Below are 18,811 nucleotides of genomic sequence, written 5' to 3'. Positions count from 1 at the left end.
GGAATGCTTCCTGGCCTCTCCTAGCTCCCTCTTTTTGTGGCATAGAGGGTCAGTGAGCTGGGACAGCACAGTGCAGCCTAATGTTCATTCTGACCTCTCCTTGTTCTCATAGAAATAATTCTGCAGTCCCCTGTGGGTCTCACTTCCACCTCAGTGCCTGTTACCAACCTTATCCCATCTGGCAGAACCAGTCCAACCATGCAGTGCCAGGGAGCCTGTATCTCAGTAGAATACCAATCTCTTTATGAATATGTTGATTTGTTCACTTCCAGTAGATGTTGAGATCCAAGAAGTATGGTGGTGTCTGCCTCCTGTGATGGTGCAGCTGCTGGTCTCCTGTTAGGCTAAGTTTATGTGTTGAGAAGCAATTTTGTTCTGGATACCTTTCCCTGGGAGTCTATTTGTAATTTCAAGTGACCCGTGCAAGTTGTCTCTCTTCATTACTGTGTTGGAAATATTTTGTCCCCTCTGAACATATGTCACAGAATCACAGAATTATTGAGGCTGGAAAAGACCTCTGAGATCATCAAGTCCAGCCTATGACCTAACCACACCACACTGCCTAGACCATGGCACTGAGTGCCACATCCAGCCTTTCCTTAAACTCCTCCAGGAACTGTGACTCCATCACTTCCCTGGGCAGTCCATTCCAATGTCATTAAGCATCTAACAGCCTGCCCATCCTAAGCATTTGTCCTGTCACTTCTAAATCCCTGAGGAGAAGCACAGGAGTACAGGTTGAAGTGTTATGGATTCAGATAGCCCGTTCTCTTCTTTTTCCAAATTAGAGTCCCAGATGAATGCTCTAGGTTGCTACACATTAGTGTCCTCGACATATTTTCTTTGCACCCACATAGATTAGAAATTAATTTCATAGTTCTCTCCATTCATGAGGCTGCTTTGAACAATAATACAATAAACAAATAAAATAAAATGTTATCCTGCTGTAAAATGGGGACTTAAGTAGATGAGTGCATGTAAGGTCAATTCATTTATTAAAAAAAAAACCTCTGTGCTTGTCATTTTATATGTATCAGCTAAATGAAATTAGCTTTCTCAGCTTAGGCCTCAGATCATGACTTTTAACATAATCAAGACAGAATTAGTGGCCTTTTGCCAAATTATATGCAGTATCCTGTGAAAGACCATCACAAAAAATATCAGAAATAGAGGTAGAACTGTAAACATAATACTGCAGTATATATATATATATACTTATTCTTTAAATTTTGTATTGGCTAATAAAATAATTTAGACAATTTTGGGTAGTTTATCTGGAAAAAATAGTGCACTATCCTAACATGCTTTCTGGGTCAGCTTATCACTTAAAAACCTTTTAATGAATAGCTTTGAAAAGTTACTCCATTGCTTCTCATTTAGTAAGAAAAAGTGTAAAAACCAGCAGAGCTAGTAGTGTCTTAGAGTTTCTCTTCCAACACAAGATTAGTTTTTGAATACAGAAAAATGAAAACATTTTTCACAACTCTAACTCATCAACTAACACATTCTTAGTTGAAGTGAGGATTTTCAAAAATGTCCATGAAGGATTTGGTCATACATCTCATCTGATTCAGTATTACTAAAGAGGTTAAACCCTTTAAGGCAATTTTGAGAATGCAGAGTAGATTTTTATAATGTAACATTTGCCTTACTTAAAAGGTGAACAGAACCCAAGGGCTAACTGTAATGAATCTGACAGGAATGCTGCTCATCTTGGATTTCTGCAGGTGACTGTATAATGTTAATATAAAACGTGTGACAATGTGTACATCATTTGCATAAAACATGAGAATGTTGAGCTAAGTATTCAATGTATATTTTAGTAAAGTATTTTGTTACCACAGTTTTGTGTGTTCTCTTATCTTTTTGGTTGTGAATCTATTAACATTTTGGGAGGTAGTCAAGTGAGAAGGCTTGCTCTTTTTCCAGTTAAAATTAATAGAACCACAGAATCACTTAAGTTGGAAAAGACTTTTAAGAATATTTGGTCCAACCTCAAACCCAACACTGCCAAGTCCACCACTGAACCATGTCCCAAAGCACCACAATTACATGTCTTTATGTCCCTCCAGGGATGGTGACTCAATGACTTCCTTGGGCAGCCCTTGACAATCCTTTCAGTCAAAGAATTTTTCCTAATATCCAATCTAAACCTCCCCTGGAACAGCTTGAGAGTCTTTCTTCTTGTCCTATTGCTTTTTACTAGGGAGAAAACACCAACCCCCACCTCACTACAACTTTCCTTCAGGTAATTGTAGAGCAAGAAGGTCTCCCCTCCACCTCCTTTTCTCCAGGCTAAACAACCCTGGTTCCCCCAGATGCCCCTCACAGGACTGGTTCTCCAGACCCTTCACCAGATTTGTTGCCCTTCTCTACACACCTAAACATCCTTTTTTGTGGTGATATTTAATGCAGTATTAAAAGTGCAGCCTCACAAGTGCAAAGTACAGGGGGACAATCAATTCCCAAGTCCTTCTGGCCACACTCTACACTCCAGGATGCCATTGGTCTTCTTGGTCACCTGGGCACACTGCTGGCTCATATTCAGCTGGCTGTTGACCAGCACCTCCAGGTCCTTTTCCTCTGAGCAGCTTTCCAGACACTCTTCCCCAAGCCTGTAGCACTGCCTGAAGTTGTTGTGCAGGATGCATCTTATAGGCTTGCTGAATCTGATGCTGATCAATTTTCTACCCTTGTCTAAAGTACCTTAGTATGTACATCCTAAAATGACTGGTTGGTTCCTCTTCCTCAGGAAAACATGTAATTCTCATAAGAGAAAGAGATGATGAATGGGAGCACTTTCCCAATTTTTAAGCATGCAATCCTGCCACATTAGCCACTCTTGTCATTAAAGGTCTACACACTGTACACCTCAAAGGCATGTTAAAAAAAAACCCCTTGTAACCAGGCTGCGTTCTGAATTCAGAGCATTTTTTCCAAGCGACAAGAGCGTCAAGTGCAAGATTATTAAAACCATAGCAAAGGAATTGATAAAAGGCAATTTTTACCACAGCTGATGCCTTTTGGAAGCTCAAGATCCAATATGAAATGGTTTTGTCTCTGTCACCATAGTCAGCACTGTTTGACTGTGGCTGACTGGCACTCTCCTTGGGACTTGGAGGCACAACCCTTCTTTCCTAGCACTTGAAAGAGAAATGTGAAATAACTGAAGGTCATCAGATTTTTTGCCAAACACAAGCAGTTATGAACTAAAATCTTTAACTAGAAAAGGTCTCCCTTAGTACCTTTATTGTTTGTTTTGTCTTTTTTCCTCTCTTACCTTTCTGGCTTATTTTCCTTGTTTGCAGCTGATGTTAAATTTATTAGTTCATTTTACCAATGGATTTCCAGAAGGATCTACAAATATTATCACTCTGGATAGAGAAAAACATCTGGGTCACAGGACTTAGATGTATTCATAATGTAGGAAGTACAGCTTGGAAAAACAGACTTCAATTTGCACATGTTCTGGCTGAACAAATAAAGGTTTTTTCCAAAGCCTAGTAATACAGTGGTTTTAAGCCTACTCTTCTGAAAAGTTCACTCAAATACATGTTCACTGAAAGATGTAATTGGACAATTTCAGTGGATGAGAAATAGCATTGTTGCCTTACATTTCCAACATCCAAAAATGCATTGTTTTTTTTGGGGGGAAAGAGTATTTCTAACTGTCTTCTTAGCATCTTTCCAGCTGAACCACATACACAACCTCCCTTGTCCTCAGCTACTGACCTAACAGGATCTCATTTAGTTTACGACTTTAGATGCAGGTATAGAGGCCCACATAAGAAGTTTTCTTTTAAATTATTCCGTCACCAAAAGCACTTTGAAATCACAGCCACCCTTACACTTAAAAGCTGTCAGTGTACAGATGTAGGCGTAGAATGTCATAAATTAGTTATGTGGTGTGATTTACACCTCCAGCTTGTAGATCTTCCAGGCAGCTCTATTCACTTCATGTTTAATTTAATTGTTACTGCTGGAACAGCAGTTGTAAGTAAGTGTTTGACTCCAGCACATAAAAGGACCTGCAGCTTTTACACGTTCTTCTGCTAGTAAAGGTTCAACGAGGGAATTACAAAGAGGAGTGAGCTGTGCCTTGAGGCAGGAGTGGGAGTGAACTGCTGTGTGTGTGATAATGCCAGGGGTGAGGAGGTGGCAGAGTAGCAGCACTTGTTGCTGGTGGGGAGAGTTCAGTGCCAAGGGTGAGGGTCTGTGATGTACCTCTGTGCTCACCTGACCCTCCAGGGTCCATTTTGGGGATCCTATGCTGAGGCCAAACCCTGCATGCCTTGCAGGTGTAACCCAAGTTGCAGGAGATTTGCTGCTGGAGGCCATTGAAGCTGAGCAGTGTTGCCTTCTTCAGCTTTGCTGAAGAAAATGCTGCATGGGACAGGGAGAAGAGAGGACTGTAAACTTTGTAAGTGTACTGCACCATATTCCTGGGATCTTTCAGTACTCACCAGCTCCTTAAACTTTCAGGGAATCTTGTTTTGTATACAAGTGGTGCAAAGGAAATGGCTGAATATAAAAGTGAAATTTACTGCTTCTCTATAAGAAAAAGCTAAAACACAGCAGTGATCAGGAATTCTTCCATTACTCTGCCACATAAAGAGAAATTGGGTATACAAAACCATCCCTGCCAGGGACTTTTGTTCTCTTACTGCAAAAGGGCAGCTTTCAGTCACAGATTCAGTATCACAGATACACTGCATAAATGACATTTATTTCTAAGAAAAAAAACCTGACACTTCTACTTGGTGATCTTAACTGCATGCCCAAAGGGAGCAGTAGGATGTCAGTCATAAGGATGTATTTCATCATAATCCAAAAAAGACAGCTCTCCCCATATAATGCTTACTTTTATGGTGATAATCTGCTCTCTTATCATCGCAGGGTCCGTTTAGATTACACCTGCAGGTCACTTCATTAATATTCTATTTTCAGAGGTGTAAGTATTAACATTTCTCATAACAGGCAATCTTGGAAAATCACAAGAAAAGAAAGAAAAGGGGGATAATTTCATACTCCCATGGAGGTTTTCTGGCATTAAAAGGGGAGTTCTGTAGGGCTTCCTTGGAGCCCTGGGCATAGTGCTTCCATGTGCTTGTCGCTCTTCCTCCTCTGCCTAGAGCTGGATTTACTGTGCCCTGGTTGATAGATGTTGAACACACCAGCTTCAATGTATCCCTGATACTTGCACTTTTCCTGAACTCCTTAAAGAATCTGGCTGCACATGTAAAGCTCACAAGGGAGGCTAAAACCACAACCCTAGCAATAATGAAAAATGTGATTATAATGAGTGTAGAGAATGATGTTTACATTTTCTTGGCACGTTATTATACACTGAAAAGTTCCTTAGAATAAACTGAATGGTAATCAGAGGAATAAAGCTAACTGGACTAGAGACAAAACATTTCTAAAGCTAAAGAAAATGTTGCCAGGGTAACTGATGTACTTGAGAGCACTAAAAATTTCCATGTTAGATGTATGCTCCTCCTAACAGCATCAAAGCTGCATCTTCTTTCATTCTGTGACAAATTTTCCTACTTTGTTGTCTGGACTCCATGACGAATGTTTTCATCTATGTTCCTTGAATTATGACATTTTCATTTTAGCAGCTACAACTCATCATAGATTTCAGTGCTGGAGAGGGGGAATGCACCTGCCCAAGGGCAGACATGGAATGCTCTTCAGAATGGTGATGGCAGGAAAGTACTGGTGAACTACATTCCAGTTGTGCAGATTTATTAACACCAAATAAAAAATGCAAGAACACTCATGCAAATGAAGTGTTTAATCCTGTGGCCTCCTGTGTGTGAAAGTCTGGAAGAAGATTATATCCAAAGCTTTCCTCATTGAGGGCCCACAGCAGCTCTTCACAGAGTTAGGGCCTTATCATAACCAGTAAGAGAACACTGCAGAAAAAACTCTGAACAAAAAAAATGAGGTAGCAATATTGTTGTTATGAGATTTTTTAAGATTTACCCAGGCCTCAGTTCATGGTAGCACCACTTCATGAATCTTTAGGTCAAGACAAAGACGACCTGCCTTCCTTTGAAAGGAGATAACACAGGATTCCTCAGATCAATTTGATTTTGTCGGTGGAATTGGTCTCAGTTAACTTTTTCAACCTAAAAGAGTTCAATCTAACACAGTCTTTCTGGGTTACAGCTACTCTGTAATCAAAATAATGAGGCAAGCTAACCAAAGGGTGACATAACTTGCCTACCTTAGACCCTCCTATCAGGGCAGGTGAAGCATCATCTAGTTGTACTTTTATGTCTTTACTGACTACAGAGAAATTCCTTGATTTTCTTGGTTTAGTATAGATTCCTGTGTCTTACCTGGCTATGAGCAGGCTGAGAAGGTGGTCCTGCATCCTGTGTATTGTTACTGGCATTCATAAGGATTGCAGCTCCTCTGGAAGTGCCCCCACATACCCAGTTTGTATCATCTCAGTTACTCAATGGGGATGTCACTGGATACTATCAGTATCTTTCAGATAATTAATATATCTGTCCAGTAAGTATTTTTGTTCACTCAGGAAACCATTTTTTACAAACTGAAGTTTCTTTTAAATTTTGGTGACAAACATTACACTATTGTTTGTGCAACAGAGGGACATTTGGACTATCCTGATTTTTTCACATTAATATATATGCAGTAGACAGCAAGGACCCCAGCTTGCTCCCTGGTTCTCAGAGCCTGCAAAGTGGAAGAAAGGTGAGGGGAAATGCATCACATAGGTACCAGAGGAAATGGCATAGCCTTGTTATTTATAGAGCTTTCCCTCTGGTGCATTTGGGTCCTGATAAAGGGGACGTGTGAATCAAAGCTTGAAACTGTGATGAATCTTCAGTATTATTAACAGGTTAATGAAAAGATTTTAAAAGCTAAAGCTTGTGAGAGGAGAGGAATCTGTGTATCTCACATGAGTTCTATAGCTAGCACTAATTAAATGTTTTGAATGAGAGACATGCTTTTTAGACCATCAAATATTTTGACAAACCATAGATGAAAGGTGTAAGGGCAATGAAAGAGAAAAACTAATAGAGGTGGAGCTGGAAAAGTTTAGCATCTCTTTGGCCTGCCTGACTCCTAGAGGGAAGCATCCTGTAGGCGTCAAGATTAAGGCAGCTAATTCCATCACTAGGTCATCTTGTCTCCTTCTTTAGCCTTCTCTAGGTGTTTCAGTTCTCTTGTTCTTCATGAGAGAAAATAATATTTATATTTAATGGGGAGCTATTTCTCAAAGTCTGTAACATTCAAACCCTTCTCTAAGACAGTTTTTACAGGGAGATTAAGAATTCTATTCCTATTTCTAGCTCTAACTTCGAATCAGCTTTAATGCTGTATGTATAAGTGCCTCTTCTTTGATATTTTAATGCCCACATCCTCTGATCAAATTTTCTTTGAGTCAACTAAATAAGCTTCCACACAGCATGGAAGTGTAGGGACTGGTGACCACCCTTGCAGCATTTTTGCTCACTAGAAGTAATTTGCAAATGAAAGTGTCTAAATGTTTCCATCATAACAATTTGTCCAATTCTCCTGTGAGGAAAAAATAAATAAACTACGCTTATGGCCACCGTGAAGATTACAGAAGTCTTCACTAAGTGGCTCTCAGAAAGCCCATTTCACTGGAAGCTTCTTGCATGGTTTTGTACAGCAAGCTCTATAGACATATGTTTCAGATGAACACATGCCAGAACAAAACATATTGAATTTTTCCAGCACTTTAGGGAATCTATGCACCATACAGAAGAAATTATATGGAAACGAAAAAAAAAAAAAATCCTCCTACTCAGAGGCTGAAGAAAAAAGGAAGAATTGGAAAGAAGTGTCTAGAGAAGCTGGAGTGGAGTGGGAGGTAGGAATCTGCCTGGTACGCAGGCTGATGATTCACAAAATGATTTTCCATTTGCATCAGACTGGCAGGCTTAGGACCTGATCTTTTGAACACTCAAGAGCATGGGTAATCTTGTATGTGCACAATGTTCTCAATGGTTGGTGATTAGGACACTTAAGCATGATGTGTAATGTCCTGTCCCACGCACCATCCTAACCAGAGCCAATGGCTATATTCATCATGATATCACGGTTCATTAGCAAAGTCAAAGTACAGAAGGAACTTACAAGGGCAGTGAGAAATAATTAATAAAATATTAATACACCTATTGGTTGCCTAAGCAGCCCCAGGGAAAACAAAGGATATTTGAATCCAGTCACTGTAGACCAGATTCACCCAGGGGGTTTTCAGCTGATGAAAACATGCCAGCAAGTGTGTGGGTAGAAGTGACAGGTGCTTTCCTGATTGACTTCCACTGGGGTCAAATCCAGAGCTGAACACACAGCACACCCAGTTCCAGGCTTATAGATTTAGGGAATTTTCAGGGTTGGAAGGGACCTTTAAGACCATCTAGTTCCAATCCCCCAGCCATAGGCAAGGACACCTCCTTCAACCAGTCCTCCCTGCATCTAGGGGATGGGAATGACATGCCTGCAATGGGGGCCAGCAGAGTGGTGTGTGGATCTTTAAGGACACAGCTAATCTTCAGAACGTGACAGACTTCAGTGTGGCAAAGAGATAGTTGGTGAGCATTTGATTAGCTGGTGTTATAGCGACAGCTGTAGCACAAGTGCAGCAAGATGACATCCAAAGAGACCTTGCTAAGCCTGAGGACTGGGCCAGCAGAAACATAATGAAATCCAGCGTGAAGAATCACAAAGCTCTGCACATCAGGTTTCAACAGCCTAGAGGTATAGGCTGCAGTGGTACTGCCACTTGAGGGAGAGGCTTGGGTGAAATGAACACCAGGCTAAAAACAAACTGAAAATGTTCTCTCACAGCAAACAGGGCAAACCGTATATTAGGTTACTTTCAGTGAATTGTTGCCAGCAAAATCAGAGAAGCTGCTGAACTCTACTGGACACACCTGGAAATCTGTTCAAGTAAGATATAGAGAAGTTAGAGATAGTCCAGTAGCAGGACATCAGGTGGGTAAGGGTCTAGAGCACGGCAATAGTGAGGAGATGCTGAAGGAGCAAGACTTCAGTTGGGAAGAGAGGAGCTTATGGAATGATCTAATAACAGCTTAAATTTACCTGAAGAGGAGTTACAAAGATGGCAGACCCAATCTCTTCTTGGTAGTGCCAAATCACAGTTTTATAGGAGTTTTAAAAGCAGCTGTTATTCTTTGCAGAGTATTTCTATGCAGAGTTATTGTTATTAAATCAAGTTGGAAATCGGTTTTAACTTTCTGTACTTTTCCTACTTAGACAACCAGAGATGGAATCTGCTTACTAGATGTTTTCACTTTTCTTCCTCTGGTTTTTTTTTGTATGGAAACCAAACTATACATAAAATATATTTCAAGAATAGTGTTATGAAAGTAAGGCTGTTGGTTGAACAAGAGTGTGAGATCTTAGACTTAAAAAAAAAAGTTATGTTTGGAAAAGCAAGGAAGCAAAATGAAAAAAATTATAACTGTTCAAAAAACTTCCTGATGGTTTCATATCTTTTAGGTTTTTTTCTTTAACAAGTCAGGGTGATATTTTTCTGATAAAGCACAATTTTTGAAATTCAGTTATGGAAATTGATCAAAATTCTCCACACAGGCTCTTTCTTTTCCTGTTGTTGACTTGAACCTTTTCACTTTGAGACAGTGTGCCATTAATTTCTTCTTGCTAAGAGTGTTTCTGTGCTCAGTAGGGAACATAGCTCAGGAAAGTCATATGTCCCTTCCTTATGACTTAAGCTTCCTGGCAGACAGGCTCATCATAAAAACCTCCTGATGTGACATATCAGTTCAACTCACTTATCAATAATGGCACAATGTGAAGGACGCAGTTCAGCTCCAAGAGGAAGATGAAGGCTGTAGCCACTGAATGAGGATCTCTCATAAGGCAGCATGGAAGCTTTGGTGAACACACACAGCTGTCAGTGTGGCAGAAAAAGGTGTGGTGAAAACGGTGTTAATTGAGCAAACCATCACGAAATATTTTAGATCTAAATGTTTTAATGAAAGCTTTCTTGACATATCACAAAAACTGAAAGAACAACAGGAATATGAAAATTAAAAAAAAAACAAACAAAACCAAAAAACCAACCATCACTTAGAGCCTGTAATTTTCATGGAGAGATGGCAAAACCAATTCAGTGAAGTCTTACAAATTTGCACTTCACAGTAAGGACCCTTTTTGCTAGGGCCCTTAGAGGGGCCTTACCCTACCTTGGCATCCCCCCTGGGCTCCCCCACCCTGCCCATGGCGCAGGGCACCCCATGGCCCTCAGCCCTGCCCCAGTCACACCACAGCCTGCCCTGTGGCTCCGTGTGGTGGCCCCATCTCCTCCAGTTCTCGACCTTCTGGATGTACCCTGGGATACATCTGTCAGGGGCTCTCGGAGGACCCCGGCAGTGGCTGACAGAGCCCACGGGTGGGGGCACAGCAGGTGCTGAGCCCACGGGCAGGCATTTCTGTGCTCTGTCATGTTTCCTGCAGCTCTGTAACAAGCAGGATGAGCTTCCAGCCTCAGTTCAGGGCACCTGCACAGTTACAAATCGGGGAAGAGAAACCCGGGCACCTCTCTGGCTGTGCCCCACGTCACACCCCACGCAGCCGTTCCTCCGCCTCAGGCGTCAGGTACCGACACCCATTCGCCCCTCCTGGTCGGAATGGCGTGAAGTTTGCTCCCACGGTGCGTGTCACCGGCCGTGCCTTACTTCTTCCTGTAGGGCTGGTTAAATATTAACGCGGTGACACACAGGCTTGGGCGGGTTGTGGTGGGGGGGTGGGGAAGGGGAGAGGCGATCCTGGTCTCACCCGCCCGTGGGGACAATGTCTGAGCGGGCGCCTGCCCCGGGGCCCGGCGGCTGAGAGGGCGGCAGAGATCGGAGGGAGGTGTTCCCCTGGGCCAGGAGTCATCCAAGGGAAAGCTGTTGAAGCAAAAACAATCCAGGTAACCCCTCCGGAGCCATTATTCCCTTTCCAGCAGAAGGAGCTGGCAGCTGAAAGGTGATTTAACTCTTTTCCCCGTTCTTGCCTCCGCCCCGGGGTGAGCCAGAGGTGTTCTGCAACTCCATCTCCTGCTGTGCTCCCCAGGCTTTGGGGTGGTGGGTGTCCCCCCCTCTCCCCCCCTTCACGGGGTGCCCAAAGCATCTGAGCCCTGCTCTGTGCTCGGCTGGGTTTGGCTGCCACCCCTTTAAGGTGATATTATTGATGTTCTTCCCTGGCCTGCGGTGTGGAGGTGGGAGGGAGTAGGCTGGGAGCCAGCCATACACGGCAGCGCTGGCAGTGCAAGTCACCCTGAGCACCTGTGGTGAAGGTAAAAAAGCAGCTCAGGCCAAACCCCAGGTAGTTAAATCATCATCGGCCAAAATATCCTGTTTCATCTGGTGATCAGGTAGTGTTTCCTGTCCCTTTGAAAGCCCATTTTGAAACGAGGCAAAGCAGGATGTTATAGATCCTTTTGTTTCTCTTCTGGCGTTACTTCACCCCAAGATATGTACTGATTTTGGTCTGAATTTGGGAATGGGATTCCAGCAGGTTTGTTCTTTTCCATAAAACCTTGCTCAGCTCAGCTTGCATTGGTGCAGACAGATTTGTGAGTGGAGGTAAGAAGGCTGCTGCCCAGGCTGGTGGGATCCTTGACAGACCTGTAGGTCCTGCCTGGGACTGCAGTTTCCTGGAGAAGGAGAAGACACTGACTTTTGGGTTTTTTTCCTCTGCTTTACTTGTTATGCTTTACTTTCACTTCATATCATAGATAGTACCAGGTCTTAAAAAATACCAATTGGTTTGAGTGCATGCTAGGAGCTGTCTGAGGGACAGCAATGAGAAATCTGCCCTGAGCTGTGTGTGGTGACCCTCACACCCTAGCTGCCCCCTGGGGACTCCTCCACACACTAAATATGGAAGCAAGGATGTACCCAAGAAAAAAATCCCCAGATTTAACTTCCAATATCAGATTTTGAAAATGTGGCAGGCAAACTCAAAGCAGTCTACAGACTATCCCCTCTCCCAACAGACAGGTGAAGAAATCAGCCCACAGCTTCAACTTAGACTGTGAATTAGTTGACAGGGCTGTCCTGTCCAGTTTGTCCTGTCCTCCAGTTCATCCTGTCCTCCAGTTTGCAGGGTAAACTGAAATCTTACAAAATGGGGAAGCACAGAGCAAGCTGCCAGCTGGTCAGGTTTCAACTTCTGCAGTAAACTCAGTGAGACCTTCTGCTTAAAGCACCAAGGAGTGACCAGAGCTTTGGCATATCTTGATGCTGCAACAGAACTTGTTTGGAAAGACAGCAAAAATGGTTTTTATTGGTTGCAGTGGTGCAGTAGGTCTGGCACTGCCACCCACTCCTGTACCATCCCACCACCACTGCTTTCACAAAATCCCAGTTAGGAATTAATGCTGGGTCTTCACGCAGAACTGCAAAATTAACTGCTTGCTTCAGAGCAACAAAACAGCTGGTCCAGGGCTTTTGTGTCTTGTGTCTTGATGTGGTTTTGGTTTTAACAAAAGGAACATTTAAGAAAGTATGCTCGTTACAGGAAACTCTGTGTCTCTGTGGTGATACTAACACTTATGCATTGCACAGAGCTGCCTCAAAGAACACCCCTGAAATACACTTGCCTGACAACAAATTTGGGATGGCCACAAACCCACATGCTCCAGTCCAGGTCTGTTTCATGAAGGCAAGCTTCAGTTTCCCAGCTGAGAAGTTTGTAAACCAAGCAGTGCAGTTAAACTCTCTCCCACACATTTTGAGGGGGAGGAGAATAAAAGCACACAAGTGAATCACAAATGTTGGAAAAGCAGAAAATGCAAAAGTAAGGAAAATGCTTCCATCCAGTCTCTGTGTATTAACTCTGACCACACTGGAGAGATGGTGGTATTTTAATTTGGGGTGTGAGAGACACTCTCAGCTTCAGAGAAATAATCCTTGGGATGCTCTTTGCACTAGTAGCCTTTCTGAGTGCACAGTCTGGGGAGCTGGGAGGAGATCTGGTGTTTCTCATGCTTGTCCTAAGGCAGGTGGGATGGAGAGCCCAGGGTGGCAAAAGCTGGTCCTCCTGACCAAGGTGGACCCTGTGCAGTGAGGACTTAATGGGACTACCACAGCAATGATGGCACAAGGCTCTCCATAGAAATATGTGAATAAGGATCCTAGTTTTGGAGAAAAAGCACACAGAAAAACAAAAAAACAAAATTCTGGGGGTGCAGTGGTACACTGGAATTTTATCCCACTTCCTCTCCCAAAGGCTGCCTGGTGCTGGAGGCATCAGTTTCCCAGGGGAGGTGGTGTGGGAAGGGAAACAACTCCTCTGAACAGGGGCCTGTGCCTCTCCAACCCCAAAGGAGCAGCAGGCACCCTGTGCACTTGCCCTGCATGACACTACGTTTTGGGGCACAGGGTTCATTAGCCTACGAGGACATTGCTGGTGGCACAGACCATGCACCCATAATACACACACAATTGCAGGCAGCTTAGAGCATTTTTTTTTTCCCAGCTGCCCATGATTGACTTTAATGATGCAGATGGAGCTCCCCTGACAGTCAGTCCTGAATGAGTGGTGTTGTAAGAGGCAGGAGGGAAGAAGGGTGCAAGAGATGCCAGGTCTCTAGGGGGAGGACTGAAGAAAGCTTCTTTATGTATTTTGAAACAGTTGTTTTGAGGAAAGATACCGTTCCCCTTCCAAACCCTCCCTCATTTAAACTTCTTCCCTTGTTGGTAATGCAGGTCACATAAAGTCATACTTTATCACAGGCCACAAAGCAGCAGCCCATTACCAGGTTTCTTGATAAGTTCTGTCCTTCAACTTCTCAGGTATGCAGTGACTGCCAGTGGCTTTCTGCCTAAGGGACCAGGAGAGAATGCTCCAATGGAGAGGTTCCAGAAATTCATTTTACTTCCCCTCATCTTAACTGCCTTGCTAACAGGTAGGACACATTTATAACCTGTGAAATGACCCACCTTGGACAGAATATGTGAACTAATTTTAAAGCCATGTAAATGGCTGTAAATGGAGATGTTAGATTGAACAGTTGGTCCCAGAGGGGTGTTATTTAAAATGTTCAAATGGTTAAGTTTGTATTTCAAGACTGAATCATCTAATGGCTTAGAGTGGGCTTCAGTGTGCAGCAGTGAGCAGTGGATGGGATGAGGAGGAGATGGAGAGTCTTCTCTCTCACTTCCACTGAGCAGATATGTCACATTTATTCTTTCCTCTCCTTATGCTCATCTTCCTCCTGCTTGGGACTGCTTTTGAGGGGACATCTGCAGAGAACTCAATAGGAGCAGCTGATTTTTTTTTTTCTGGAATATATGCAAATTAACATTTTTCTAGCTTGCTTCTAATTTACATTTTATATGTCTGAGTTTCAAAGGGAATACAGATTAAATGCATCGTGGTGGCAGAGCTTTGAGGAAAATGTGAATATAAAATGGCTAGTTGGGTAGCAGAGACAATGCTGATTTTTTTTTTAAATCTAGCTGGGACTTGTAACAGGCTCTGAAAAGAGGGAGCTGAAGTGGGATGAGAGGGAAAGTATTGTCACAGCTTAATATTGGCGAAAGGACATGCAGTGCAGGAGTAAATGTTGAGTTTTCTGAGCAGAATAAGGTTTTCTGAGCAGAGTGGTGTTCCCAGTGGAGCTGCACAGGGATGTGTGGTATTCGACAAGCTCTTAAGCAACCCAGTGAAGAGGAGTGAACTGTGAGGTGGCAGACTTTGTAGGTGGTACAGAATTACTTAGGACAGCCAAATCCAAAATGAAACTAGGAAGATTTGCCAGAAAATGTCATGATGCTAAGTGAGTAAGTAATAAAGGAGCAGGAAATATTCAAATGCAAAGAATCACTTAACCGAAGAATCTAGTGGGCGAAGAGAATAGATATCTTGGAAAGAGAGTAGATTTCTGAAAAAGAGAGGAAATTTCACCACTCTGTGTCTTCAGCAAGGGAAATACAATGAAACCTGGCATCATATAAATCCACAGAAATCTTCTGTCTTGAATACTAGATGTTTTGTTAACCAGAAGTATGATAGAGGTGATCGAAGGTATGAGAAGGCTTTCGTTAGTCTGGAATATTTTTCTGCTTGTGAAAAAGAAAAATTAGTAAAGACTTATTAAGTTAATCAGTTATATGGAGGTGAATGTTGTAATGTTCATTCACAATTTCTCATAACAGAAGAACTAGAGGCAACGAATAAGACTATCAGAAAAAAGGGTTAAGGTAAATAAAGGAATATATATTTTGTCTCCATATGTAATCAAATAGTAAAGCTCATGGTCAATGTGCTATACTATGAGGTATACCAAATTACAAACAAACTGAAGATAGCCAGAAACAGTTATTATGAAGTATAGATCCATAGGGGCAGATGCCATCATTGGCTCAGGCAACGCCTGTGTCTCTTATTTTTGGACACAAGTTATAACAAGGAAGCTTCAATTTTTATTTGTTCTGGTTTTTATAGTGTCTCCTTTCCTAAGCACCCAGAGCAGAGCACTACATATTTTAGAGGATTTCTATTACCCTTTGCCACTGCTTTTGGCCAACCATGCCTCCAGCAGATATGTTCCATTGCCCCATCTGCAATCTGTGCTGGGGCAGCAGGTGTTGTTCCCTCTCTGAGGTGCAGCCTCAGCAGCACAACCCAAAGCAGAGAGAAAAAATGAATTGCAGAGGGTTGAGCATTGCTCCTGAAGGAAATATTTCTGCTCTCAGGATGTCAGGAGTCACAAGGCTGAGGTTGGGCTGCCAAGATGGTTGCCTGGCACAGGGGGTTTGAGCAGACCCCCAAGCTAGTGCAGTGTGACCCTTGACAGCGACGGAGCCGAGGGGCAGGGCAGGGCCCCAGCCTGCTGCTGGGGTGTTGGTGATGCTGCTGCAGTGCTGCCAGCATGAGGAACCTCACCACTGGACACAAGAGACAGAGCAGGAGAAGAGAAAGAGTCTAGCAGCAGATCCAGGGGAGGCTGCAAGGGGCAGCTGTCAAACAGTGAGTAAGAGAAGGGAGGGGAACACACCCGGGGGCCGTGGAAAGGATTGTGTGCTGGTGGGTGGAAATATGTGTTGCTGAGTATATGTAGACTGGTATTACTTGAGAGAAACATCCTGTAAGGATTTATGAAGTCTTGCTAACAAAGGCAAAGAAGCTAGTCTTTTCTGCAGGCTATGGCAAGCTCTAGCCTGTTTTGGTTTTCAAGAAGCTCAGCTGCAGGGCTGTTGGTTTCTGAAATAAACTTGAGATGTGCTGAAAAAAAAATATGAGTCCAAAACAGTTTACTTGAAGACTTGTTGTTGGAGCAGTGGGCCAGTGATGAGACAGGGAAGGCAGAAACAAGGTGGAGTGAGCAAGAGATTAAAGAACAAGTGAAAAAAAAAAAAGTAATTTAAAACAGACTGGAAAGAAAAAGAAGTTATAAATTCAAACAGAAATAGCAGAGAAGGAAAGGAGGAAGACAGAGACTCGATGCAAAAATGGAAGGATAAAAGACAGTGTGTCTGAATTGGTGATTGGGATTGGTGATATGGGTATAGAGAGGGAGATTATTTTGAGTTGAGACAATAAAGCTGCAAAAAAAGAAACCTCTATGAAAAAAGGAGAAGTCCATCCTGTCCTTTGCTATGCTGCATCCAAATATGTCACTTATAAAAGAGCAAAGAGAGAGTCGCAAAGGAGAAGAGGGAAGGAAAAGAAGGTGGCCTCATCTTGATGTCCCTGTTGCTGAAGCATACAGCATGAAAAAGTCATCATTTAGAGTTAGTGAAATGGGGAAGAAAAAATGGGTGACAAAGGGGAACTGGCAAATGAGGTTCCCTCAGTGCAGACATCATCTGGGGAATGAGATGCATTTTTGTGTCATCAAAACCCCCGTGGTGTGACAGTGAATTTGTGTGACAGAGGAGGGAATAAACAGCTCATATAGGAGCTACTATATGCTCTGCATGCTGTTGAGGACTGAGCAACTGAAATACCATAAATTCTTATCAGTTTAAGCAAACTTTCACCACTGGTGACTGCTTTGTAAATATTTAGTGATGTGCCTCAAAGAGGGTGTCCTAACTCAGTTTTATTCTTCAAAAATCAGGTGGTAAAGCCATAATGTGAAGACAGCTTAACATTTCCAAATTGCCAAGATGATATTTGCCTGGGTGGGGTTTCTCATTGTCAGAAATCTCTCTATGTGAGAAAGCAGATGTTCAACCAGCTGCTAAGAGCTAAACACATAATTCCTGCAAAGTGTTATGATAGTCTAGCCTGAGGCCTTCATTTGTCTAAAAGCAATCATCTGCAAGGTATTTTTTGACCAATATATAGGTTAATCTAGAACTAAAATTTTCTCCTTAGTAAGAGAAGCAAAGCAAAGGGATTTACAGCACTGGCTTAAAGCACTGGTAACTGGGTTTAAATCCCATTTCTGTCAGGAATGTCCTTTTTGTCCTTACATGAGTTACTTTATCAGTGTTTGTACATGGGCTGAACAATGGAACGCACTGTTGGTTCAGGCCTCCTCGTGCTGTTGCAGGTTAAAAAATAAAATCAAAGAGATAAAGAGGCAAAGTTTCAGCAACAGGTGGAGAGGGCTCGGGAAGCCCTTTTTTCAGTTGTGCTGGAGCTTTACTGAGATATATGTGGAGGCAAGTTTGAGCTATGTCCCACTCCTCAGTCCTGCCACCCATAGAATCCCAAGACAGGGGTTGTGGACCTGTTCCCTAGCTCACACAAGTCAGTGAAAGACCACCTCTTGCTCCAGCAGATATGGTTGCTTGAAGATATAGATCCTACCATAGCTATGGACTGATAAAAATTATTATGTTAAATAAAGAAAGAAATAACTCATACCAACCTGCCCATACTGCCCTGAGCATCTGATGAAAGAAAAAGTAATATTAGCACTGATTATTCTTGTTTAGGGATTGATTTTGAGATTATAAGGGAACTCTGAGACATGATCTCATAGCAAATGATTACTGAACAGCTTGCAGTGTACTGGAAGTCACATCATTTATTCAGAGCTATGGCAGACCACATGCCTCCTTAAGAAAACAAAGTGTTTACACAGGGATAGAAATAAATTGCAAATGCACAGAGATAATTTTGATCTAAGAGGAAGAGAGTGGATAAATACTGAAGCTCTTGTTTCAAGAGCAACTAAGTGCATTTTGATGTTAACTCTAAGGAATTTCGCTCATGGCTGGGTCTATCATCGTGGAAGCTGTTTATGTCCAGTTCATCCAGTCAGGAAGAACTTAACTCAGCTGTTACAGGCAACATAGATGCAGAGAAAATAGTATTATAAAGGCTGAATACAACATGAGTCAAGAAAAAAGAGGTAATTCAAAGATACGTTTGAACATAGGAAAGTATCTCAACCCTGGTAATATAAGTTATGAATAGAAATTATGACAGCTGGATGTTGAGTAGTGACATGGTCTCATAGAATGTACTTCATCAGTACATTCTTCATAGAATGTTACATTCTTCATAGAATGTAACTTCATCAGTTAGAAAACCCATGGGTCTGCAAATGTTGCCGTCCACAGACATGTGGCCAATTCCTAACAGCGAGAATGTGACAAATGGAAAAGAGAGGAAATGTGTTTCAGGCATTTTTTAGCTGCCCAGGCACTGGGTTAACTGTTCATAAGCCAACATATTAAGCTATGCACATAGATTTGATTGCTGAGTTCACCTATAAGATGTTTCATCTTTTAAAGCATTTCAATAGAGCTTTCAATAAATGCTACTGGAAAAAATGAGCCATTTAAGTTGAACAGAATATGCTTTACTGTAT

The 18,811-nt window shown here is 42.4% G+C and overlaps 1 protein-coding gene across 6 annotated transcripts in view; it reads left to right on the top strand.

Annotated features, from left to right (window-relative positions):
* Positions 1-10,770: 10,770 nt before the first annotated feature.
* Positions 10,771-18,811, top strand: part of IGSF5 (immunoglobulin superfamily member 5) — a 32,887-nt gene continuing 24,846 nt past the window's right edge. The window contains exons 1-2 of one of the 6 annotated variants that reach the window (XM_071752812.1): positions 10,771-10,963; positions 13,833-13,945. In XM_071752812.1, the coding sequence (XP_071608913.1) occupies positions 13,888-13,945 (58 nt within the window). In that variant the 5' untranslated portion in view covers positions 10,771-10,963; positions 13,833-13,887. Of the gene's footprint in view, positions 11,060-11,284; positions 11,408-13,832; positions 13,946-18,811 lie in introns of those variants that run through there. The other 5 variants (XM_071752848.1, XM_071752804.1, XM_071752822.1 and 2 more) reach the window with 5 other exon arrangements.

Source organism: Heliangelus exortis, chromosome 1, assembly GCF_036169615.1.
Source record: "Heliangelus exortis chromosome 1, bHelExo1.hap1, whole genome shotgun sequence".
Lineage (NCBI taxonomy): Eukaryota > Metazoa > Chordata > Aves > Apodiformes > Trochilidae > Heliangelus > Heliangelus exortis.
The sequence above is the reverse complement of the archived record's forward strand: the minus strand, read 5'-3'. Positions and strand labels throughout refer to the sequence as shown.